The sequence below is a fragment of the Amblyomma mixtum genome, chromosome 4 (assembly GCF_055824585.1).
Source record: "Amblyomma mixtum isolate Tamu chromosome 4, ASM5582458v1, whole genome shotgun sequence".
NCBI lineage: Eukaryota > Metazoa > Arthropoda > Arachnida > Ixodida > Ixodidae > Amblyomma > Amblyomma mixtum.
The window spans coordinates 104009067-104036152 of record NC_143015.1 but is presented as its reverse complement, the minus strand read 5'-3'; the positions used below and the strand labels follow the sequence as shown (position 1 = coordinate 104036152).

Genomic DNA, 27086 nt, shown 5'->3' with positions numbered 1-27086 from the left:
ATGTACTGCGAAGACAAGGTAACGGATAACAGGCAAGATAAAAAGATAAGGCAAGCGTTGCACGGAGCGGCAGAAAGTTGGGTGGGTGCGTGAGATTGGGATGTTACGGCGATAATGTGGACGGAGCAAGCGCAGGAGAGGGGAATTGGAAGGATATGGGACAGACCTTTGTCTTGCAGTGGGCTTTTCTTGGTTGTTGATGATGATGATGATGGAGAAAAGTTCTTGCAAATGCGAGTAGAAGCAGGGTGACGCTGAAACTGGCGTGAAAATGCGCACACGCTCCTTGCATTTCACTTTTTCATTTTCTTCGTCTCTTTCAGTGGACCATATTTCGTGGCAAACAAAATCCCATCGTACCACCAGATTGGCGGTTCCTACACACAGCTGCCGTCTGGCCCGTAGGCCCTCGAGGTATACCAGAGTTACACGTCAAGAACTTCATTGGGTGAGATGTTGCAACCTGTCTGTTTCGTCCTTTGCGGTGTCAGTGCCCGTTAAGAGCTCCTCGTGGAGATCTTACGCGAGTTCCGTTCTCGCGTAGATTTTTATCTCTTTCAGATGAATAAAACTTAGACAATGCTTAACCTACCCTCAAGAGTACCATGCGATAGTATCATAGCTTCGTACCGTACAAGTACTGTTCTTTCAAAGATTCATAGATCGCATCGAGTCCTTATACCACAACTGGCGCAGTGGGGAAGCTGTTTAGCGATACGCCGCTGCACGGTAGGTGGATGCTCCAAACAAAGCCAGCAGTGGGGCTTGATAGACCGAGGCCCATAACCCGTCGCCCACCTGCCCACCGTGACAGGTGCGTCACCTGCCTTTTTGTGACAAGGAACGGATGAACGCCGGCTTTTCATGCGAACGGGGCCTGTGAACCTATCGCATTGGTAAATAATGCAGAAGAGGTTGCCTGGGTAAAAATCCCTTGCATGTGCAACTTGGGTAGGCCAATGCAACCCAATAAAAGGAGCAGCTCTGTCGTCCAAACTGGCGAAGAAAAATTAAAAAAGTTAGCAATAAGAAACCGCTTCTAAGGAGCAGTAAAAAGCCTCAGCAGTCACAAATCACAAAAAGAATTGAAAATGATCCTTAGCTTATGTTTATTTAGTTTAGAAGCTCATGCTCAATACATAGCAATTTGTTTTTAGCCCGGGCCGGAAGTGGGATGGACCCGAATTAATCAGCAGCATTCCACTATTGCGTTCTTCTTAACCCACGTGCACCGGAAAGACGCTGAAACTGACATAAGTCATGTGATTAGGCTTCAACGGGTTATCGAACCTGACCATGGGAACAAATCGTTCGAGCTTACTTGTTTTCGACCGTAAACCGTCTTAGCCAAACAGCATAACATGCCACTTCTGCAGCAGTGATTGGATCCGCTCTGAACCAATGGAAAATTCTTGCAGCTACAAAAGACTTGTTGTGGCTATTTGACTTCACTGTCGTCCAGAAGACATTGCTCACTCCACTGCTAGGTTTTAGGGCGATATAAAGTCGCATTCCCTGAGAGCAGCTTGAGTTTAAGGACACATGTGAGCTGGCGCATTCTGGACATCAACATACCTGCCAGGAATTTCCATGAAGATTCTCGTTGAATGCCTCACGTAATACGGTAAATATTAAGAATTTGCCTCCAAAGTATAATGCTCTAAATGCCCGCCCTAAATATTACAAAGTTGGGGACCAAGTGCCATGCTTACTTTTCATGTACTCCTCCATTGGTCTCCGGATCATGGTGGTAGGCAGGTTTCGCAGCCGTCATTAATTCCAGAATAAAATTCTGCTGTATGTGTCCTAAGTATGTAAACTAAATTTTCATACCTGTTAGCGGAATGTTTTTAATTTAGCAATAAAAAGTCGAGGCACTTACCAGGAACTGCCGTTTGGCCTCAACAAATCCTAATGAACGATTCTGATAACCACACCAACCTCAATATGTGATTATTGTACCATTGCACTAGCTGTACCAGTGATTTTTTCCCAATGTCGTTAGCGGCTCATTTCATCCAAAAGTGCTTCCTTGGGTCGCCCTGAATAGACACACTTTCCATTGATTGCTCACCCTATTAAGCCAGTTGGCCCAAACCTGTGCTTCATATTAGGAAGGCGTGTCATCACCTTACCAGCCATCATGATTTCATCGATTTATTCAGGCTGCCTTCTTTCCTTTGCTCACATTTATTCACGAAACAAAGCTCGAAGTATTTCAATTTTTTTTATAGCGACATCGTACTGCGTTTGCCACCCTCGACTTTGGGTTCACACTTCAGATTGAAATCCCAGTGAAACGTTGCGCCGGAAAAGACATGGCAAACTCACACTGGCTGAACATACATAGGTAGAAAACGTATTGAGTGCCCTTCCTACCAGCTACCATGCTTCTATACGGCATGTTTCGTGCTTGTGATCAGACTGCGGCGCAGGTCAAGAGCATGCAACAGTCAGACAAGAAGAAGACACATACTGCATGGCCCTTACGTTTCGTCTTTTTCGCAACAACCTGCGACAACAAGCTGGTAGTGTTTGGCTCTTGACAGCGATGTCACGATTACTTTTCTACGCCATTAATAGTGCAGCCTTACTTTAAGGGCTTTTGTACTCGACTACGGGACTCCTAATTTGTTGGCCATCGTCCGCAGAGTTGCCGACATCGTGGGACTGAGCACGAGTAACACGACGGACGAGCCCAACCGCGTCCAGCAGACCCTTTATGCTCCCGGATTATACTGGACTTCCCCACCAAACCCGATTCGGCCGCCCAACGACAACATGCGAGGAATGGTGAGTTCCCACGGTGGCGTTATGAATAAGAAGCGTAGCAAAGCAGACATTTGGGCTAGTTGGTGTGAATTCATGGTGGAAAAAACAGCGCAAACTAAGACAGAAAACACAGAAAAGAGGGGAGACACTACAAGCGCCGACTCGCAACTAAGGTTTATTAGAAAGAACAGAACACAATATATACAAAAATCACCCACGACTGCGTACGTCATAACAAATTACGTGCAAGCGTGCAAGATAATCTAAACAGAAGCATCGCGCGTGTGCACCCGGTTATTTAAGTACCTAAATTCCAATTCTGACAAGGCCACTGAAGGATCACTCACGCACCGTTTGCCGGTTTTTCGGATAAAGAACGCTTCCATCTGCTCCCGGGTCACCTTATCTTGGTGGAAAAAAAGCACGTCAGTTTTCAGGAAAAGGGGTGTGCATTTGCAAACCCGGCAGTGTGCGGGATGGTTGTCTCGCGAGTCACTGCCGAGTAGGTTGCGGTGCTCAAAGAGCCTTACATTTACACAGCGCCCCGTTTGCCCGATGTACTCCTTACCGCAAGACAGTGGCAACCGATATACAACACCCTTTTTGCAAGGAATGAAAGGCGCCACATGTTTTGTTGTACAGGCCTTGTGCCCGCGTACCGCCAAGCCACTCTTCGGTTATGAGTCAGGGCACTAAAAACTAATCAAGGACGGTATCGCTGTTGCGTGCCTTAAAGCCGCCACATCTAGGTCGTACCACCACCGTGTTGCGGAAAATGTGTCAGAGCAAGTGGTACGATTTAAAAGCAGTGGTTTTCCCGTCCACGTCATCTCCAGGGCAGGAGAAAAAGTTCTGAGGTGGGTTAAGACAGGAGCCAACGGAAGAGGCCGTGTTGACAGTGAGCGCCGTAGGCCAGCCGTCATTCCGTACGCTCACAGGCTTTCCCATGGGTTAAAGAGCGTGGCAAAGAGGTACGATGTTAGGGTGGTGTTCTCGGCTCCTAAGAAGCTCGCTGCAATTTGCCCACAAGTGGACAAAAAACTGGCGGCTGGTGTCCACAAGAATCGCAAGGCCTGTACAACAAAACATGTGGCGCCTTTCATTCCTTGCAAAAAGGGTGTTGTATATCGGTTGCCACTGTCTTGCGGTAAGGAGTACATCGGGCAAACGGGGCGCTGTGTAAATGTAAGGCTCTTTGAGCACCGCAACCTACTCGGCAGTGACTCGCGAGACAACCTTCCCGCACACTGCCGGGTTTGCAAATGCACACCCCTTTTCCCAAAAACTGACGTGCTTTTTTTCCACCAAGATAAGGTGACCCGGGAGCTGATGGAAGCGTTCTTTATCCGAAAAACCGGCAAACGGTGCGTGAGTGATCCTTCAGTGGCCTTGTCAGAATTGGAATTTAGCTACTTAAATAACCGGGTGCACACGCTCGATGCTTCTGTTTAGATTATCTTGCACGCTTGCACGTAATTTTTTATGACGTACGCAGACGCGGGTGATTTTTGTATATATTGTGTTCTGTTCTTTCTAATAAACCTTAGTTGCGAGTCAGCGCTTGTGGTGTCTCCCCTCTTTTCTGTGTTTTCTGTCTTAGTTTGCGCTGTTTTTTCCACCATGAATAAGAAGCGGTTGTGGCAACTCCGAAAAAATTTGGCTGTGGCTTAGCTAAGGTTAAGCCTGGATATCTCGAACCTAAAAGCTGCGGCAAGGCGGAGGAGGAGCCAAATAAACCGAAACCAAACCGAATACGGTGCAGTCTTAGAAGGTTGCTTTAGAGGCATGTACTGTGGCGTGCATTCCTCTCGGGTGTACCAAGATATGAGAGACAGGCATTTGCTTTCCTTAAAAGCAATTTATACGGCGCGGTTCGGGTATCCACCGAGATATGAGAGAGGCAGGAGTCGTTTCCTTTCCTTGAAACCAATTCTCTTTTCATTTTCCTTTCCTTACGGCGCCGTTCGGGTGTCCACCGAGATTTGAGAGGTTCCTCACGCACAGCTTGGTGTGACGTCACTCCTTTCGGGTGTACAGCAAGATATGAGAGACAGGCATTTCCTTTCCTTAAAACAAATTTTAATTTCATTTCATTTTCCTTAAGGCCCTTACGGTGCGGTTCAAGGTATTGATGTTCTCGGGGATCGGGACCAGGGTCTTCACCGCATTAGGTGGTGGTGGTGGTGGTGGTGAAAACATTTATTTCAGAACGGACAGGAGGTGTTTAGACTACGGAGGGAAGCCTTCGGGAGGAATAGCAAACTTGAAGGTTTATTTTACATTATGTACAGTAGCATATAGACCAAAGTCAGAAAATGGGGATGATCTGGCACACCGCAGATTGCTGCTTAAATGCAGTTCACATTCCCCAGGCACCCGGCTAGTGAATCTGATCTCTGGTTGAGCGCCCAATTGGCCGCTAGCGTCTTCTTAGGCTCCGTCCTCCCCACGTGGCCGCGCACACCGCACAGACACACATACATGCGGGCAAGGAGGAACTTGGCGTCTCTCAGTCGCGTACTGTTTCACCAGGCCCAAAGGTCGTTGCTGCTGTGTGATGATCCTGGTCGATGGGGACGCGTACGCTGACCGCTCACACCGGTGACCTCTTCAGGGACAAATCAGCCGTGTCGCCCCTCCGCTGTGTCGGCTCCTCAGGGCGCACGCGGGCACTGAGTTGGCGGCGCCGTCGCCCCGCTGTCGTCGCCACTGGGTCTCGTCCGTCGGTCCACGGGTAGTCCACGAGAAGCGCCTCACTCAGCCTCCCCGGCGAAGGGGATTAGACGCCTTTGTGTACGCCGACGCCGTCGCCAGTAGCTGCCCCAAGCAGTGTCTCTTTTGTCTTCCCCGAGCAGCAGCGCTTCGGTCGAAGTGGGCTGATGGCGCCCGGCTGGCTCGCCTGTTTCCGCTGCCAGTCCCCAGGAGCGCAGTCCGCCAACAGAGCCGCATTCAGCATCGCCGGCGAAGGGGATTAGAGCTTTTGTCCACGCCAACGCCGAGAAACAGCAGCGCTTTTGGCCGCATACCTGATGGCGCCTGACTGTCTCGCCGTTCTCCGCTGGCTGGGCCTTCGATCATTACAGTCCGTCCGCCTCCAAGAAGACGTCACGAAGTGGTGGCAACTGATCGGTGCACCACGAATGTACGTCAGTGTCCGAGTCCTTCTGCTCGACAGGTCGGCCAGGAAGCCCTGCACATCTTGCAGTGGTCCTCGAGCATTAGTGATCAGGCCTACGCTAAGCCCATACCTCCAGCAGGGCAGCACACGGCCAACCTCAGAGAACTGCCAGGTTTTCGGATAAGGTTAAACAAAGGCTGTAAATTTTGATACACACCACAGCGCTTGCTCGAAAGCGCATGCCTGGAAAGCTGGCCTACCGGACCTAGTTGAGCCAATTTTGTTTTCTTTTGTAATGGAAGCCACTCGCTTCCGAATTTTGATCAAAGAAAACCGCTCCAACTAGACGACAAAGAGAACAAAACGGTGACGCTTCAGAGATGCAAATGCGGAGAAAACAAATCCAAACATTTTTTTTTTCTCGGGAACTTTAAGCACTTCCAATAGGGCCACGGAGAAAACACGTGCTGAGGCCCTCGCGCTTCAGTTTTCTCGCCCTCTTTGTAATGGAGTTCAACTCGTAATTACCACTAGAATTACGAATGTGCTTACTTCCCTTCATTTGCATGACCGCTTAGTGCCGTCATCTTTGCTCAACCCGGCAAAGCTTCCCTCCATATCGGAGCCCAACTCACATTACTCTGCCTAATCCTTAAACAAAGAGTCTCCAGGCGCATATGCCAGTGTCCTACAATGGCCCGTCTTTTCCAGCATTTCCGCGTGACAGCGGGCGCTGCTATACATAAGCACTACCTGTGCATTGTCAAACCATTAGCATTAAAAGAAATGCAAGACCACTGCTTCAAAAGTTAATGACCATACCATAAACTACACATACTCAAAACCTTTTCAGCAGCAGCAAAAAAAGAAAAAGCAAACAGCAGAGACTTATTCTCGGATTCTGCTAACTACCCCCGCAGCGACACGAAGAGTCCTATTCTTCAGCCGCGCTCGGCGCGGTCGCAGACTGACAGTAGCTTGGGCCGCCTAGACCCGACAAAAGCCGAAGGGCTTAAGTGCGCGTTCATTTCATCGGGCTCCAGACGCCACGCGACATTGATTTGTTCCGCACCCCGGTCGCGCGTCTCCACCACCTGAGCAGGACTTGAAAAGAATGCGGGAGGGGGACGATCTAAGAAAGCAATGCCTACGAGCATTCCCCCCTCGATTCAAGAATGGCCTTAGACTGAAACGCGTTCTGCTGCGCTCTTTCGGGTGGTAGCTATGCTTGCTTCTCTGTGGCCTGCTACAAGCTTCACTCGTCCCGCAAGAACTACCGCAGCGTCGCCACAATGGGTCAGGTGGCTTTCGCTGTGTCTCAACTCGCCGAGTCATTCTGGCCCTCGTGCGGTGCCTGTCGCATCTGGCGTGTCGCGGTGACCGTCTCGGCCGATTGCACTGTTGGCTGGCCTTTAGCTTTCCAGTGTTTTCGGCCCGTACTGTGTCTGTTCTCAGGAGAGCACGCTCTCGCTTGGTTCTCCCTGCGCGCGGCCGCCTTCTAAAAACTGCCTTAGGAGATCGGCCCTGCGCGCCTCCCTTCCTCGCGGTGTCCTCGCTCTCCGCATCTTCTCTCTGACGCAGCACCGAGCCGCATTTACCTCTTGATTTTGAACAATGGGCTCGTGCTTTCGGCGAGTCACTGCATGTCGTAGTATCTGACTGTCTCATCGGCACTTTACTCTCTCCTGAGCATAATGTGCTCTCTCGAGGCTTGCTGTTCAAGCTTACGACACTAACGCTCTGGCCTGCAACTCGACCTGAACCACGCTGTTCGCCTAACGTAGCGTTTTTGTCCTGTGTGCTACCCTCTCGATCGCAGCAATCAACCTCATTTATCAATAGAGCATCTGCCTCAGGGTTACAGACGGCCGCCTTCTTCCCGGAAAGTGCACGCTCCTCTAGGCTCAAAACCGCCGCGCTGCACCTTTCCTTACTGCTAGCCTTAGTGCCCACATTATCCCCTGAGCCCTCACGGCTTGCGGATATGCACTTTTCGCCAGCCTTAGTGCCTACAATATCCCCCGAGCCCTCGCGGATTGCAGGTCGGCACTTTTCCTCATTCCTAGCTTTAGTGCTTACACTATCCCTCGAGCCCTCACGGCTTGCGGATCTGCACTTGTTCTCATTTCTAGCCTCAGTGACTACACTATCCCCCGAGCCCTCGCGGCTTGCGGATCTGCACTGTTCTCTAGAATTTTGACCTAAATCATCGGTCGCTGCTGCTGAAGTAGCGTTTTTTTCTAGAGCCACATCTGCCCTATCCCGGCACTTCTGAGCAGCTGCCTGTCTTTCGGCGACTGAGCGGTGCTCCTAAGTCGGTCGCTGACACTGCCGTGGTGAAGCCTACCACAGTCACTTTGGGTTTCGAGATCGACCTCTGCGGGAATTCGGACGTATCGGAGGAGCGCTTTTCTAGCTTTCGCGTAGTTTTTCGCATCCTCGTCCGAGAGGCGCGCTAATATGTTGGCGACTTCACACGGGAGGACACCCAGCAGCATTATTGACCAATAACGCTGGTCCAGCTGCTCCTCCGTACAAATTCCTTCAAACTTTTCAAGGAAAGTCCTGATATTACGGCCTGTTCTGAAAACTCTTAACCTAGGTCGAATTCTTTTCATTCTTACGAGGTTAAGTTGACGTGTGATTTCCCGCAGCTCCCTTTCCCGCTCCTGTCGAGCTACTTTATCCCACTCTCGCATCTTTTGATCGAGCCGTTTTTTCTCGATCTCCCTTTGCTCTTCGCGCTTCCTCTTTTCTTCATCATCTCGCTTCTTTTGTTCCTGTGCCTTCTCTAATTCCTCCCAAATGTCCTCTAAACATCCGACTATCTCCTCCGCGTCTGCACCGCTTGCCTCAATTGCCTCAATCAAGAGCGGTTTACTACGGATCGACCCACAATCAATGCCCAATTTCCCGCATATCAAAACCAGGTCCGGTTTGCGCAGCTTTTTCCAGTCCATGTCTACTGCCCAAGCGACGGCTAGTGTCTACTAGTGGTCAGAGAAGATTCCCAGGCAATCTCTGGAGCCACATTCCATTACCTAGGTTTACAAATCCCAAAGATGTACAACCTGGCAAAACTCAATAAGAGACAAGACCGTGCACTTACCCATACCGGAGCCAGGACGCCGCACAGACCATCCCACAGCTGCCAACCAGTTGATGTGCTCGGGGATCGGGACCAGCGTCTTCACCGCATTAGGGCGAAGCAGCCAGACTACGGAGGGAAGCCTTCGGGAGGAATAGCAAACTTGAAGGTTTATTTTACATTATGTACAGTAGCAAGTAGACCAAAGTCAGAAAATGGGGGAGGATGATCTGGCACACCGCAGATTGCTGCTTAAATGCAGTTCACATTCCCCAGGCAGCTAGCTAGGGAATCTGATCTCTGGTTGAGCGTCCAATGGGCCGCTAGCGTCTTCTTAGGCTCCGCCCTCCCCACGTGGCCGCGCACACCGCACAGACACACACATGCGGGCAAGGAGGAACTTGGCGTCTCTCACTCGCGAACTGTTTGACCAGGCCCAAAGGTCGTTGCTGCTGTGTGATGATCCTGATCGATGGGGACGCGTATGCTGGCCGCTCACACCGGTGACCTCTTCAGGGACAAATCAGCCGTGTCGCCCCTCCGCTGTGTCGGCTCCTCAGGGCGCACGCGGGCACTGAGTTGGCGGCGTCGTCGCCACTGAGTCTCGTCCGTCGGTCCACGGGCAGTCCAGGAGAAGCGCCGCACTCAGCCTCCCCGGCGAAGGGGATTAGACGCCTTTGTGTACGCCGACGCCGTCGCCAGTAGCTGCCCCACGCAGTGTCTCTTTTGTCTTCCCCGCGCAGCAGCGCTTCGGCCGAAGTGGGCTGATGGCGCCCGGCTGGCTCGCGTGTTTCTGCTGCCAGTCCCCAGGAGCGCAGTCCGGCACCAGAGCAGCATTCAGCATCGCCGGCGTAGGGGATTAGAGCTTTTGTCCACGCCAACGCCGAGAAACAGCAACGCTTTTGGCCGCATACCTGATGGCACCTGACTGTCTCCCCGTTCTCCGCTGGCTGGGCCTCCGATCATTACAGTCTCTACTGTTTTCTCCTCCCCACCCGATCATGAACCCGATTTTAATCCGGGGTATACATTCAAAGAAATTACAACCTACTATCAAAACAGTCATCGCCTTTACCCTAGCCCATGTAAAGGTCTCAAGAAGGCGGATGAGCGGCTCCTTCTCCGTCTTCTCACCAATACATTACTGTGCCCGGCAGCACTAAAGCATTTTGACCCCTCCTTTAACGGCAGCTGCCCGCACTGTAGTGCGGTGTCTTCTGACACCTATCACATGATGTGGGCCTGCCCCTCCAACCCCGCTATTCCCCCCATCCCCAACCCAACCCGGGAGGACTGGGAGGCGACCCTGCTCGGCTGCCACGACTTACAGGCCGAAGAAGCCTTAGCCGGGCGGCGGCCACCGCCACTTGGGTCCCATACTAAGGACCTCCACCTAGTGTTTGTAAGGATCGGTTCCTTACGGGCTGATCCAAGCATACCTCCTGTCCTTTCTTAATAAATGTTTTCACCACCACCACCATCCACCGAGATATGAGAGAGACAGGCGTCGTTTCCTTTTCTTAAAACCAATTTTCTTTTCATTTTCCTTCCCTTACGGCGCTGTTCGGCTGTCCACCGTGACGTCACGTATTTCGCGCATGCGCACCTGTGGCTTTTTCTCACGACGCGGCCCACGCTTGCCTCGGTGTTGACTAGCCTAGTGAATTGGATTGGAAAGCATTTATTCCGTCAAAAATGCAGATGCAGACGGTCCGCGCTAGATGGCCACCAAACCATGGCTGGCGGCGACCTGAGCGGCCCACTCGGTGGCCAAGGCTTGAATGCCCGGGTCCGAGCTGAGCAGCACGGCCTCCCATCGCTCAACAGATGGAATTCGTACTAGATCCTCCGGTGGAGGTTCTTCTTTCCATTGCCATAGTATGTGGTCATACGTGGCTGTTTCCCCACAGAATCTGCACTCGGGGCTATAGTCATACGGGTACATTTTTGATGATAGGGGGTAAAAAAGGACCTCGTTTGGAGCCTCCTCCAGGCGGTCTCTTGTGCCTCATCCAACGTTTTGTCAGGTGGTGGAAATTTGTGTCTTTCCAATTTGTAATGAGTTGTAATATCATGAAAAGATGCCAGCGCCTCTTTGGAGTAATCCATGGATACGGACGACCCACCGACTCGGTTGGCGAAACCTCGAGCCATGTTGTGGGCCGCCTCGTTTCCCGGATTCCCCGAGTGAGCCGGCACCCATATCACCTCAATTTCCTTGTAAGGTTCCCTGGTCAGTTTCAGTATTCGCTGTGCCGCATTCGAGATTCTGTCCCCCGCAAAACTACGGACGGCCAATTTGGAATCCGAGAAGATTGTTTCCGCGTCAGTGCTAGCTATGGCTAGCGCCCAGCCTAGTGAAGCTTTTCGCTTCAAAACGCGCAGTCTCCTTCTGGCACATTATGTTGGGGGTCGAGGGAGAGTTTGTTAGGACTTCGGAGTATCGTGAACCTATGCCTCTGTATCTTCCCCAATACGCTTCACATTTTTGGAGGACACTACACCTTATGTTTTTTGCTTTTTCTACGTAATTATGCTTTCAGTATCTGTGGAACATATGCCCGTTTTTTCCATGCCGATGGATTGCACAACAAGGCGGGCATTACGTGCGTCGAAGTATAATTAAAAAGTGATTAGTTCAACAAAATTTGAAGCGAACCACGACGGATGCGCCTTATGTTGTCCAGGCAGATGAAGATGAGAGCGATTAAGCGGCTGTGTGCTGCCGTGGCCGCCCGCGCTTGGACTGGCTGTCCTTTAAGTTGCCTGTTGCTTGACACTGCGAATTACATCCGCCGTTTTTCTTCATTACGAACACTTAAAATTGCTTGAGGGATCGGATTGCTCCCGCTCTGAAACTTCGCTGCCGATGCTCCTGGCAGAAACAATGCCTGAGGACTCAGGGCCAGAGTCCCGGGGTCTAGCTGCCACCCGTCCTCTGCGCTGGAGCTTCGTGCCTTGGGTGAGCACCCGTAGAAAGTGGGATGATTACCCGTAATTGAGCGCTCTTTCTAAAATTACGGACGTGACGGACGTGGTCGATATCGGATTTCCTTGGTCTTCGAGAAGAGATTTTCGACGTCTTCGACCGCACTGCCATCTGTAAGCTGCGCGCGGAGGAACTTTCACAGTCATACCGAAGAGGTCGTGACCTCTACAAGCGTGTGCAAGCTATGCCAGAGAGCGCCAAGATCAACAACATCCTAAATGCCATTGACCATGATGCGTTCCAAGTGCTCCTGGACAAAACTTCAAAGACCATTGCTCATGTTATCAGTCAATGCTAGAGCTAGGATAAACTTCGCCAAAGACGCTTTGCTCAGTAGTTCTCCGCTCTCGCAGCCGGAGCCTCTTGCGGCCCTGACGTTTCACTCCGAACTGACGCCACTGCTGAACCATATCAAGCGGTCTGTTCGGGAGGAAGTTGCACATCCGGTCTCTGTAGTGCCCCTGCATCTCGACTCTACTTTTCCTCTGGTGTCGTTGCAGCAGGTCTTCCGAGCCGAAGTCGCTGAAGCCCTTCCAGCTGCCTGTAAAATTCCTTAAGTCGCTCTCCTTGACCTACATTGAAGCTGTTGCCAGGTATCAGCACCCCCTCCAATCGTCGTCTCCTTCACACACACAGAAATGATAGCAGACACAATGCTGCCGTGTTTCTAACCAGTCAGCCCTCCCCGCGAACAGGACTGTTTCTACGAATGGCTCCGGTCCCTCCTCCCTCACCCCCCCCCCCACACACACAGACACACTTCCGCATATTTGCAATCCTTGGCACAGATCGGACAATGGCCCTGTTTGTTTGCCCTGTGGATTCAGAGGACACGTGACCCGCCACTGTCATCGCCGTATGGCCAAACTTCAGACGCTTCGCCCCCTGTCTGCCCACCTCAGCTGCTTCGTTCTGCTTCTCCATCTTTGTATTTAAATCCGCACACAACCACCAAGCGTTCGTATGCGGCCCGTTCTTCCCCTTTCTCTCGTCGTCGTTCGTTGTCACCAAAACTCTCTCGTCCTATCTCCATTGAGCAAGGAAACCAGGGGTGGTATATTATAGGCGTCGCCTCGGTAGGGATGTGTGTTTCTGTCCGGGCTGATTCGCTGTACGGAGGCGAGTGGCGTCGGCCTGGGAGCTGCCTTGGCTCAGCAAAAATGTTTCCAAAAAACCATTTTCAAGAATGCGTCCTTACGTATGGGAGTAGCGTGCTAACGGAAGCTAAATGCGCCGCCGCGGTGGCTCAGCGTCCTCGGCTGCTGACCCAAAAGACGCGGGTTCGATCCCGGCCGCGGCGGCTAGAATTTCTTCGGAGGAGAAATTCTAGAGTCCCGTGTACTGTGCGATGTCAGTGCACGTTAAAGAACTCCAGGTGGTCGAAATTTCCGGAGCCCTCCACTACGACGTCTCTCATAGACTTAGTCGCTTTGGGACGTTAAACCCCATAAACCAAACCAAACCGAAGCTAAATGCAAGTACTACATTAAGGAGAAGTAGGGCTCAGCTATTGTCTGAGAGTTAACAAAATTTCGACTCTGTCAATATAGGGCGGCCAGTTGGCGTCGCCACGGATCATCACGCGTTCTGCTGGCTGTCACCTCTTAAAAGACCCGTCCGGTCGCCACTCCGCGTGGCCTCTCAGCATTCAGAAGTTTGAAATTCGCGTAATCTACCAATTTGGTCGCAAGCACATGGAAGCCAGTTCACATGCAAGCCGATGCAAACATATGGACGCCATGGTTGCCAAGGACTTCGTGGCAACTTGATGAAAGTTACGGCATGCAGGGGCGCCTCATCGAATCCTTATATGCAGCTCTGTGGACATGGGAAGGGATCTATGTGTCCAGCTTCGCATAAGTAAATCTGTCGGAAGGACAGTTTGTCGCCGCTGTACCCGTCCACGGTAGTCTTTGAAAAGCAGTCAATGGCGCCAAACAATGTCGCCCCGCTCACTTGTGCGGCCACTGAAAACCGGGAACAGAGTACAGTGAGACTATAGTGTTGACGATTAAATAAAAAGCAGCGTCTACTTAAGATAAAGAAACAAATGTTATATTGGTATGTCAAGCTTAAGAACCAGATGTCGCCGCACGCCGATGATATAAAATACTTCGATAGGTTCAAGGGTGCGGGAGGACTACTTCTTCGGGAGTAGATGCGGAACACAAACTATTTTATGAACTATGTTTCAGCGACCTATTAGAGTATACCGTTCCGGCTTCCATATTAAATTACTCTTTTTGCACCGCCACGAACTTCTTCCCCTGCTGTCGAAGATTACAATCTCCACTCAATAGTTAATCAGTGTTGGTAGAGGCCTTTGTAAGGAAACCGCCACAATGGCGTTAATGTTGTTTTTGCTCTTTTTGTAGTTTCTAGACAGCACTATCAGCACTGTTCTGCCCCTGTTTCCACTTGCGGAGTTTCTGCTAGTACCGCGGCATTTGCATAGACACGTCTGCTCTCATGCTTTCTCCAAATGGTGGGTGCAGACTGCAAGCAGACCAGGAGGCGCCCAGGAACGCGCCGACATTTTTGCGCCCCCGTGACTGGTTATCGTATATAGATTATCATACTGTAAAATATTGAGTGAAAGTTTTGATGCACTTGATCGCCCGCAGGTGGTCTTTCCTAAACAATTTTCGCTTTAAAAGTTAAAACTGCTTTGCAAGGCTTTCACTGCAAAACCTGGAAGCTTCGGCGGGCTTGCATGCTTGTATACAAAAGCATACAACAGCTGTATCTTACCGGTACTCACCTATGGGGCAGAAACGTGGAGGCTAACAAAGAGAGTTCAGCTTAAGTTATGTGCAACGCAGCGAGCTATGGAAAAAAATAATAGGTGTAGCGTTAAGAGATCGGAAGAAGGCGGAGTGGTTGAGGGAACACACGCGGGTTAACGATATCCTAGTTGAAATCAAGAGGAAGAAATGGGCTTGGGCATGGCATGTAATGCGAAGGCAATCTAACCGCTAGGCCTTAAGGGTAACGGAGTGGATTCCAAGAGAATGCAAACGTAGCAAAGGACGGCAGAAAGTTAGGTGTGCGGATGAGATTAAGATATTTGCGGGGATACAGTGGCCGCAACTGGCACAGGACAGGGTTAATTGGAGAGACATGGGAGAGGCAGGCTGATGGTGATGATGATGATGATCAACTACCGCCACTGTTTTGTTCTGTGTTCTAACAGCCGAAAGCAGGCAGAAATGTTTCAGCGAGGTCACCTCCTTTTCCCTTATACTTTTCCCCTAACGCAGGGAGCACATTAATAGTTGTAAATTGGAGCTTGAGAATAACGGAGAAGCTTGAAAATTTTATGACGACAGCCCGGCGAGGTACGGATTCATAGGTGTAACGCTAACAGGAACCCCGCAGAGTGGGTCAGGGAACAAAGGAGAGTTGATGATATCCATGGTGAAATCGATAACAAAGCTTGGGCAGGACATATTAAGCAAGGAAAGATGATTAAACGCTTCTTTAAAGTAGCGGAAGCGACAGTATTCGTATGTGGAGAGAACATAAAATCAGTTGCGTGGATGAGATCCGAAACTTGTGGGATTAAGGTAGACCTGGTTAGTGGGACCTCATCAATAGTAGAGGCTCCCCAATCAATAGTAGACGTGCCCTGAAGAGCAATCATAACTCATATTTTCCCGCGGGAACTCGGTCTACATGTTCCCAGCATGCTTAGAATCTTCGACGTATTGCCCTGCCTGTGCGGCTGAGTTCCCTAATTAGATAGCATTAACGCGCGGTTCCCGCCTTTTTTTTTTATTCCCCGCATACGGTGGGAGGAGTCGACCAACGCATGGAGTGCATTTTAGGCAGTCGTGTGGCCACTTTGCTTTCGCTTTTATTTTGTTTCTTTTAAGTTTCCGGGAATAAATACGTCTAGCCAGAGGCTACACAGGTGCAAATTAGGCGCACGGAAATAAAAAAAAATAGGCGTGGACTCTTTGCTTTCACCGATCACTACGTATCACTGCGCCGATGGCAGAGCGGCAAGCAGTCACGGGTCTGGGTGAAAGGTTGGTCGACTCTGCCCACGGGAGCCCGACGTTTATCTGATTTAAGTTAGGGAAATCGGTAGGCCACACAGGGCAATAATTCGAAGTTTTCAAGAACGCTCGGAGCGTGTAGGTCGAGTGCCAGCGGTAAAAATCCGCGTTCAGATTCCTCTTCGGTGCGCCTTGAAGGACGTAGTTAACTAAGGGGTGATGGTACCTGTGCCGACTGATAATGGAAAATACTGGAGGTGTACAACTTTTCTTCCTATACTCTATGACGAAATTCAAATTGCTAACAGGTGCGAGGACATGCACGCATGCGCCCCTGATTTTGCCTGCCAATGGCCTCACTCCTCGACGCGTGCGCCTATTTTTCACAGCTTGACATCGTGCAGGAGTTTCCTCACTGGAAGACTGTGCTTAACCGCAGCAGGATCTGCTTCTCCGTCTCTACGGCGATAAACTTCGCCACAAGCAGCTACATAGACATCGACTTCATAACGGAGCTGCCAATCGCATTTCCAGACCGCGTCCAGCGCTACAATCGCATCAGGGTAAGCAGCCAGACGACAGCACTTCCTCTCGGGCACTCTATGCAGTGTGAAGCAAAACATGCATTATCGCCTGATCGTCACAGATAGCCTGGTTCTATGCAGCCACGTCTGCAAACTGCCATTAGCAACTTGGACCTTGAGGGCGTCCGATTTAGCCTGAAGTTCATCATCATCAAGGCCTGCTGTGTGGTACTTGAGTAGTGTGCTAAGGTTTCTCTACTTTGTCCCCACAGTTTTTAATCATTGAACATTCGTAATGAAATGAGCTGTAATGGCAGCTTTTTCTCTACTTAAAAAATAAATAAAAGATACAATATGCATAAGAGCGACACCTGGCATCTTCGCGATTTTCCGTTAGCAGTCATAAAGGCTCACATTCATCTTCAAAAAGTGCACTTAATTTTGGAAAATGAGGTAGTCATAAACATCAGCTTTTTATTGAGCCACGAGTGCCATTCATTCCTTTGCGTAATTCGCACCAGAGCTGCCGCATTAGAATCGATTACTGCTTGGATAAATCATAAACACGTTTGAATTTGAGTGGTGGAGGAGGCCACTTTTCTTAATTGGCATATACCGGTTGTTTCCCGTAAAATGTTGTGCAATTCTTCTTCAATATAGGCTTCATGAGTTAGAAGAGCACTTTTTCGACATAGCATTGTCAGTGGTGTAGCGCATCAGGATGCAGCTAAGACATGATAACTAGCAAGCTGGTTAATGTTTTACCTTCTGAAGTTAATGTCCTTATGGATATTATTTATGGTATTCTACACTCCTCTGAATACATGCAATTTAGAAAACGCAGTGCAGCGGGACTCTTAAGCACATTTGATGTCTTAAACTTTGGAGGGTTGAGTACTTATGTTGAGATTAGGGTCCCTGAGTATGCAAGAGCTGCCGCGGTGGCTCAGTGGTTATGACGCTCGGCTGCTGCCCCGAGAGACGCTGGTTCGATCTTGGCCGGGGCGGTGGAATTTCTGTGGAGGGGAAATTCTAGAGGCTCTGTGCGATGCCAGTGCACGTTAGAGAACCCCCGGGTGGTCGAAATTTCCGTTGCCCTTCACTACGGCGTCCCTCATAGCCTGAGTCGCTTTGGGACGTTAAACACCATAAAGGAAGAGCATGCAGAGGAGCCACGCTGCAAGGCTCAGAAGCAGACCTCTTTGCTGTATACTTCTGACAAAGACTGCTCCTTATTCTCACCTGTGAAATTTGTGCCCTCTTTGTAGAGATCTCCTGAGGACACGCATCCACGACTTCACTACGATATTCCTAGTCTAGTATATCGCACAATAATAGCCTTTATTTAACCTATACGACGCGCCCCTTCTATTCAGTGGTTAAAGAGAACGCCACTGTCTTTGCATGGCCAATTCATAGTAGGTTCGGTTGCTTGCACCCGCGTGAACTCTTTGCTGGTAGTAACGCCCAATCCGGCGTGATGAGGAAACAGCGGTCAAGCCATGGCACCGGCAGAACAGTCAGAGGCCACAGAAGCAGTAGCCTTTTAATGTCACAGAAAAGGAGCGCTTGTCACGAGCTAACGCGGATTCGTGCTCATTAGTGGCTTGTCGAGGGTATAGCGAGCGAAGTCCTTCATCGTGGTGGTGGCAACGTGGTTTAGCTGCCTGCAGTTAGGAACAGCACACCCGCTTAGCGTATTCTGAGGACTCCGCACACTGGCGTGCGGTATAAACCACCACAATGCAGCGTAACCAGTGATGCCCAGCGGTCCCAGCGCGATCATTCATGTCTAATCATCGTGAGCGCCACATCTTTTCTGCTCTGTGGCGCAATGGAAGGGCAGCCGCTTTGTAAACCTCTAGTTGCTTTGGTTCACAGGCTGTTTTACGTAAGTGCATTTACTTTACCCCAGAACGACAAGTTTTATTTTATATATTTATTTCGAAATTTTGCATATTCTTTCTCTTTTGGTACACAGTTTTCATGTTTTGTTCTATCATTTGTTATGTTTGCGGCTGGGGGTCCAGAGCCGTGCAAAAATTTCAAATTTCAAGGTTAGTTGGTGCACTGATATGCTTTTTAAACGAGCCGCCGAAGAAAAGAAAACAATGCAATGAGGCAAAGTCCTGCTAACAACATTGGCAGCGAACACAAGTACGTTCTTTGGCTAGAGTATCGGTCCTGCAGAATTTATATGGCTAACGAATCTACCAACACGTGTTCACGATAGCCGCTTGACGCTTGTTCTTGTTGAAAGCTGTCACAGCGAGCCAACACAGCAGCATCCTGTCTTGGTTCCTTGCTGTTCTTGTATGTCGTATTGTGCGAAGGCACTTCTTGTTGCGTTCTCGGTGAAAGCCGTGGGATGAGTAAAGCCTCCAGGCGGGTCACGTGACTCAATTTGTAGCGTCTGTAAAACGGCTGTGAAGAGGTTCAGTAATTGCCATGAAGGTTGGGGATGTGATTATGGCATTCCCTCAAGTTTTCTGTGCCACTTCAATGGCAGCGAATCTTGGTGTGCTCGCGTGGAAGGCAGGCTTGACCTACTCTCAATGTGCAATTGGCCCACCTCCAAAAATCGGCTTGGTGCTTCCCCCGAATATTAGAAACTTCAGTTGACTCAAGTTCGGAACCTACCTGGGACATCCCCTGAACATGTTTGGCCGACGCTCAAAATTTGTGTTCAACCCCAGAAATTTGAGTGTCCCATCGTGCCTTCGCACAATATTTTGTGCATAGCAATCATAAACCATGCGCCATTATTTTCCTTGCTGTGAGAAGCTGCTGGGAAACAATTTGCTTTCGCAACTCGCTGACGTGTTGTTTGCTAGCAGTTTTTGCTGGTGCTACTCTAGGATTTCCGTCGCGTTAAAAGTGCTTCAGGTGCGCCGCACTCGTTGCCTCATTGTCAGAACCGAGAAATAAGGATGGCAAACGCCTTCAATACAAAGTTCACGAAAGTTCGTTCAAAGGAACTACCGCGTTTTATTGACGAAAAAGCTGCGTACACTCAACTGAAGCATCTATAGCTCTGAAAAATTTAAAGACAAGAAATTAAATACTGGCACAAGTTTTTGTCAGAACATTTTAGCAACGTCAATGCAGTTTTTCGCGGATTCGAACACCAATAAGTTACACAGCCATTCATTAACAAATAGTCAATCGGTGCCTCTTTTCAATTTGACATCCCGCGGTTCAACCCAGGGGTAGCGAAACATGTTCTGCATTCGCATATACTGTTTTCATTATTGTCGATTTATTTCGATGGCGAACAACAGCAAATCCAGAATGAACCATATGATCGATTTTTGCAAACAGGAAAAGATGAATAAAACATCTCCAGGGCGTCCCTTGAAGATTTTTTGAAGGCGAAAACCTTTAATGCCTTATTATTGTCGACAAAAGGCTGTCATCAGAGGTGTTACGCTATCTCAAAAAAAATCTTTGTGCACGATGGGATTCGAACCGCCATCCTTGCGTTCCGCAGCGAGAGCGTGGTAATGGCTACCCTACTTCCTGCCAATGCGTATGTAGTTTTCCTTGTCTAGGGCGCTGCACACTGTTTGCAGAATGGCGTCAAAACAGACGGATGCCTCCCAAACGCCCTCCAGTGTCTCCGGCACTTAAGACTCTAAAACAATTGTGTACTTAATTAACATCTTAACAATCACATCACTGACACAAGCAGAAACATTGCGCTTAAGGCTTTCGTCTCACCGCACTTTAGTTCAACAAAGTGCCCCCCTGAATTTTTTTTCCCTATGTGTTCGTCAGAATGTCTTGGAACCTGAATAACTTCTATGTTTGCTTTCGGTTTGGTCTGCCCTTGCATGCCGTGTCGCCAGTTTACCTCCCGCACCAACGGGACGACGTATCCGGTGGAGCATTACGGGATGAAGTACGAGTTCGACAACCGGTCGCACAGCCACTTCTGGAAACTTTACTTCCACACGGGTGGGCTGAATGCATTCTTCGCCTACGACGATGCCGAGACGATGAGATATAAGGTACGCACCTTGCTTAATTTACTTTATTTGGGATTAATTTCACTTCGACAAGGGTCGCTATCAACTAGAACACAATATTATGATAATGCTATACGAAACATACCAAATAATTCTGAACAACAGCACTTTAGAAAAGGAAACAGTTTACGAAAGCACTTTTTTCATATGATGCAAGATTTCACTCTAACAACCAATTTATCCGCAGATCAATTGACAGCAGTCTTGCAGCATGCTTTTCAATTGTTTTTGCTATCATCAAAAACTGTCGTCCCTTGGTTTTATACTGCAGTCTTAACTGCTCCATGTGAGCGATTGAAACATTTTAAAGGAAGATTTTGCCATACGAGTATATCAGAAAAGTGGACCATTGCTTTCAGTATTTCCATAACAGTATCTTACAGTTTTCCAATTTTTAAAATTTGTGACCGAGAATGTTGAACACGCGTTGCGTAACACGGAGTAATGATACACGTTAAATTTAGAGGTTAACGTAATGCTAAAAGAAATATACACGGTAAAGTTAGTTACAAGTTCACAAAAGCATATAATGCTAAAGCACTCGTATTCTGAAATCATGACTAAAATTATTCTTTTTTGACTGCAGTGTCAGTAATTATTTTCATTATTAAACACGTCCAGCTTTCTTGGAACCACTTAACTGTAATCCAACTGAACATAGTTAACAGTATCTTGCAATATTCCACAGTTGGTTATCAGTATATTCGTGGTAATGGACTAATCATCCGATGCAGAGCAAAATCTTGCTTTTAAAGTGTTTGCTGCGCTTGCATCGTGTCGTTAAACGGCCGCGAATAACAAGTGGGGTGTGTTTTAGACAATAACTATCCGAGAAATGCAAGCATCCCAAGAGGGAATCTGCGGATATATAGATTGTTACCGTGGAATCTTAAGATGTGCGAGGAAAATGCGTTCATAAGCAACTTGATATTAAAAATCGTTTATTATACCCATTCATTAGCAACATTTATAGGGTACCCTTGCTGACAGCATGTTTAAAGGGATGATGAGCTGAATTTTATCGACTATTTTTGCAAACTTTAACTTCGGATACACCATATACAGCTAGTATTGTACATCTACAGGAACTCTGAGGACGCGACAAATGCCGACAGTTGCCGCGATTGTCGCGATGTGCACAGGCAATACAGCGCATGATATTAATGAACATGAGCACATTTTTTTTAAGCCGCAGTTTAGGAAGTTTTGAAACTGCGCAAATGAATCGCACAATAGCTTTAGGTTGCGTGCAGAAAATAGAGCCCAAATATTCTCGCGGAGGCTAGGTGGTTCATTTTTGAGGAAGGTTAGAAAAAACGCAAGAGGATGAAGACAAAAGGCAGACAAAACGAACACGACACCGCGGGCGCGGAGTCGGGTTTCAACACCTTCACTTTTCTTCTGACGTGGCCCCAGGATGGTACGCGATGACAGAAGAAAGCTTGAAGAGCAGCAAGTAAGCAGTCTTAAGGTGCCCCCCCCCCCCAAGTGTCTCCGCAATTTTTGTAGCGAGAGCTACACTACGCCAGCTCTTTGAGCTGTCAGCGTGACATCCCTTGAGCTCCGTGGCCTTGAGCCGGTTGGTCACGTGGTGCGGAGCAGCTGCTGCTGCCGGCGGCGAGGCGCGCCGGCGAAACCGAGCTGAACACCTGTGCGCATGCGCCGTGTCGTGCGATGGGGGGGGGAGTGGGGGGGGAGAGGTGTCGCAGCTGTATAAGTAGGCGGCTCAGTGGAGCTATCGCGTCACTCCAGGTACAAGCAGAGCGAAACCACAGCCAACTTTTGCTTTCTCATTCTTTGTATGAGGGAGCGGAGAAATGGCGGAGGGTTGTTCCAGTGCCCTAGCACTCGATGCATCGTTAGTGAGAAGGCCGTCCTGCCTGCGGATGAAGCCTGCTCATGGCAGCAGTCACCTGCCCCTGTTGGCAAGCGGACCGCGTAGCACTAAATGGGAAATTAGCGAAAAGGCATTTGTGTGTAGTGGCGAAGCCTGGTGGTGTGTTGATAGAAGAGAACTGGTTTCGCTGCGACGAGAAGCAAGAGCAGAGTATGTACAAAGAACACTGGCAACTAGAAACGGCACAGTCTACGTAGACGCCGCTACATTCACTGAGGAGAGAAACCACCAGAAAAGCAAAGTGGCAACAGTGATCAACTCGGACCTAAAAGAAATCACCAGCGCATCAATCCGAAACTGTACGGTAGTCGAGGCCGACGAGGTAGCCGTGGCTCTAGGGGCAGTGGAGGGCTACCGATCCAACAGCTCCTTAACCATACTCACAGACTCACAAGCTGCATGCCGCAACTAGCTAAACGGCAGAATCAGCCACAGCGCGCTCCGCTTCTTCCGCTAAAGTGGCAAAACCGAAAACAACCAGGCCAAACAAACGATACTTTGGGTGCCGGAACATACGGACATTACAGGAAATCAGGAGGCGGATAGGGTAGCTCGAGGGTACGCAACAAACCGAGCATCCAACAATCCCTACCCCGGTGAGGAACCCGAGCCGGTATCCCAAAGCTATACAGAGATGCTAAACTACTACAGAGGGAGCAGGCGAAAATACCCACCCCCACACAAACAACTAAATAAAGAAGACGCCGTAGCATGGCGACAGCTACAAACGGGAACATTCCCGCGCCTAAACATGCTAAGCAAAATCTACCCCACGGAGTACGAGAGCGAGTGCCCGTGGTGTGGAGACAAACCAACCCTATACCATACCACATGGGCTTGCCAGAAAATACACGAGCTAGCCATAATAGAAAACCCGAGTGCGGAACAGTGGGAGAGGATCCTATCCAGCGACATCCTGAAAGTCCAACAAGGACTAGTAAGGCGTGCACGCTGGGCAGCTACCCACAGCGGAGCCCTGGACTAGGGGAACCGGCCGTGAAGAGAAGATGGAAGACTCCATCTGAAGCCGCAAAAACCACTGTAAAATAGAGCAAATAAACGTTTTCCACCTCCACCACCATTCGCAGCAGCTGCAGTCAGGTGGAAAGGACGGACTCCGTACACGCTATCAGCATGCTAGTAGAAAGGACAGAAGCACGCCGGCTGCTGCCTAGAGGACACGGAGGCAGACCTGTTTCGCGGCTGCTGTAGCCAAGTGGAAAAGCAGAAGCCGCATCGCGCCGGAGGCGCTTGCATCGTAAAACCCTCAAAATTAACCTATGCGAAAATTCCGTGCAAAATTGTGTTAGGGCACCTACGTCGGATTTTGGTTAACGAAGTAAATCGGAGTTAAATTTTTCCCCCTTGTCTATGGCGCTGCGTAATCCAAAAACTCTACGCTAGTCGCTGAGACATTTCGTGGAGCTCTGGAAAGGCCAAGGTGCGCATGCGCGAGGAGCGGGTGACGTCACACGGCGCACAGCTGGCGCCGCCGCCGCGCGCTCTCCATCGCCCCGCCAGCAGTCTATCTCAGTCTCCGTTCCTTACCTTAAATACAATTTTCATTTTCTTCATTACAACCTCTTTCTTCTTTCACTCCCACTTCCTCCCTTCCTCTAGGGTGTGGTTCGGGTGTCTACCGAGAGGACAGAATTACTGTGCCATTTCCTTTCCTCAAAAAGGGTTGCGTCCAAAGGTCAAGGCGTCGCGCCGAACGGGTGGTGACGTTCCGTGGACTACCTGGCAGCGCTACAACACGCTGTCGCGTTCCACTACTAAGTAGTAGTAGTAAACACATTTATTGTAACAAAAGGAAGAGTTAGGGAGTAGGGGGGATGGGGATAGATAGATGTGGAGCTTCAGTGGTCGGTCTTCCCTAGTCCAGGATCCCGTTGGCCTCCGCCGCTGCCTTGGCCCTCGTCACCAGCACAAGCTGTGTGCTCGGGTCGGAGTCAGCCAGGAGGGCCTCCCACTGCTCTAGACTACGGCTATTTACCCTTGGTAGTAAAGGGCTTTTTTCACAGCCCCAGGTGGCGTGGTACGTTGTGGCGTAGCCCCCACACCACACGCACTCCTTCGCGTATCTGTTCGGCCACATTTTATGATACATGGCTCTGCTTGGGTAGGTGTCTATTTGTAGTCGTCTGAGCGTGGTGGTTTGCTCTCTGTTGAGGATATCCGCTGGAGCCGAGTACTTCTTGCGCGCTCCCAACAACGCCTTCATTGCCTCCCCGTAAGATTCTGACGTGCTGAAGGGTCCGACCGGCAAACCCACCCTCCGGTTCGTGAACTCTCGGACAACGGTGTCTGCCATGAGATTTCCCTCAACCCCAGTGTCAGGGACCCAAATGATGGTGTGTTGAATGTTTGTGTTGTTTGATCCATGTCTGTGTTGGTTTTGTGCGAAGAGAACCCTCGCGGCTTTTTGGCCGATCCTTCTATTTCTGTATGCCCTCGCTGCAGCCTGAGAATCCGTCGCTATCCAGTAACTCAGTCCCTGCCGATGGGCTTCAGTCAGGGCTAGAGCTATGGCGATATCTTCCGCTGCTTGTGTTGTCATTGTGCGCACTGATGCACCAGTAATTAATTATCTTCCCATTGGCGTTAACTACTGCTACCGCCCTCGCGTTTTCCTTCGTTCTGTACTTGGACGCGTCAACATACAGAACCATCTGTTTCTTCGTTAGGAACCTGTCCAACTCCAAGGATCTCGCCGCCCGTCTTCCTTCGTGGTTCTTCGGGTCCATGTTTCTGGGCACTGGTTTGACCAAGAAAGTGCTCCTAATTTGGCTGTCAATGTCTGTCTTGTCTTCGCCCTCGCCTTCTATCGTGTATCCTAACTTTAGCAGTAGTGCGCGGCCAGCGGCTGTTCGTTTAAGTCTTTCGAGTTAAAATCTGAGCATGGTTTCGCTGTGCTCCTCATAGGTGCCGTACACACCCATGTTCATTCGCTTTTCTGTCGAGGCACAGGTCATGACGCCTAAGGCTTGCTTATACGCCCTTCTGATGCATGTTTCCATTTTGTTCTTTTCCCCTTTGTTAGGTTGTAGGTACGGAAGCGCGTACGTCATCCTCGGTATGATGAGCGCAGAAGTGATCCGTAACGCATCTCGCTCCTTCACCCCTTTTCTCTTGTTCGTAATCCGGCTTAACAACCTGCATATCTTTTTCGTGGAGTGTTCCAAGAGTTGGATGGTATGGTCCCGTTTGCCTTTCTCCTTATTTGTCCTTCTTACGGGTTATCCATCTATTTCTAATTCTATCGTTCCCTGCTCTCCAGAAAAATCTGAATTTATTAGATTCCACAAAACGAAGAGGACACTACTAAAGGCGAAGCTTAAGCGTCGTTCATTAGCAGTTAGTTATTATTTAGGCACTAATCGGTAATTAACCATGAATTAGTAAGTTATTTTTATGTGTGACGTCATACAGTGCTGGCGTCACCAGTGCCACACAGGCAGTCAAAGTGGTGGGAAAAACGCTTTCGCCTCTACGCACTTTAAACAGTCAAAGTGCCCCTCATTTTTTGCATTGATATTGGATGATTCAATATCTGTCAGCATTTGGGGCTTTTGTTACTCTCAGTAAAAAGCAATGCGGGGCACCTTAAGAGCTATCCTTCGAATACCAAGCAAATGCAACTTCATGCTGTGCTATGTTTTCCTTTCAGCGTCCCTAAATAAGCTGCAGTCGTGAGTTCAGATGTGTGTGCCGCTTTTTCTTCTTCTTCGTCCCTTTAGGAGAATTAAATGCTGGGCTAGTGGGTGACCATACATACTAAAAATATTTTGGGCCAACACTGCACGCACGAGAAAGAATACAGCACCGACACTCCCTTCTTGTGCGCTGGCTTTTCTTCAATGAACGTCTTATGGCTGGCGGTGTAGATTCCTCGTAAGAATGCAGGGCTGTAAAGCTTTACCAACGCTATAGTATATTTCGCCATAAAACAATAACAGAGGTTTAAACAAACAGAATCAGCGCTGTTTCTAATTGAAATATTCCATGCCCAGGTTCTCAGCCAGTGTTCTGGCAGTCTAGCCTGAGTCACTTTCTGACGTTGAACCCACAGAAAGAAAGCCAAGACTTCCCTCTGTGCCTTCATTACCTTTGCGCTACCTATCCATATCGAGTTATTAGACACCTTTAGCATACCGTGTACCGTGTTTACGTTACCGGTACCAGAGTGCCGGGAGCCCATGCACAGCCAGTGCGCATGCGCAAATCGCCTTAACGGCGCCAGATGGCGCCAGCGACCCGGTAGCTGCGCGTGTGCCTGCAGCATCAGGACCAATCAGCGGGTGCTCACCGGCGGTGGGCGGGCTTCCGGTACTCCGGTAACTTAACGGTAACACGGTACATGGTATGCTAAAGGTGTCTATTGCGAACTTGGCCACTGTACAGTCTATCCCAATAACCAATATGTTAAACGCATCGTTGGACAGGTCATCCTTCTAATCGCGAGGGACATGTACAGATGCAGGAGCTGCTGAATGCCTATCCGGACGACAGGTGCGTCGTTTTCGACGACCTAGGAGACGACCTCCACGAGGCGACCTTTCAATATGCCAATAAGACGGTCGAGTTCAAGAAGTATGGGATGCTGGCCGAGGTGGCCGGCGCCATGGTGCAGAGATACGGGCCGGCCTTCCCACCGCAGTACTACTAG

At 49.6% G+C, this 27086-nt stretch overlaps 1 protein-coding gene across 1 annotated transcript; it reads left to right on the top strand.

Moving 5' to 3' along the window:
- Window positions 1-27086, top strand: LOC149347669 (uncharacterized). The gene is made up of 6 exons (XM_089541623.1): window positions 1-18; window positions 324-448; window positions 2652-2793; window positions 16358-16531; window positions 20341-20502; window positions 26895-27086. The coding sequence occupies exons 1-6, from the start codon at window positions 1-3 to the stop codon at window positions 27084-27086; spliced, it is 813 nt and encodes a 270-aa protein (XP_089397749.1).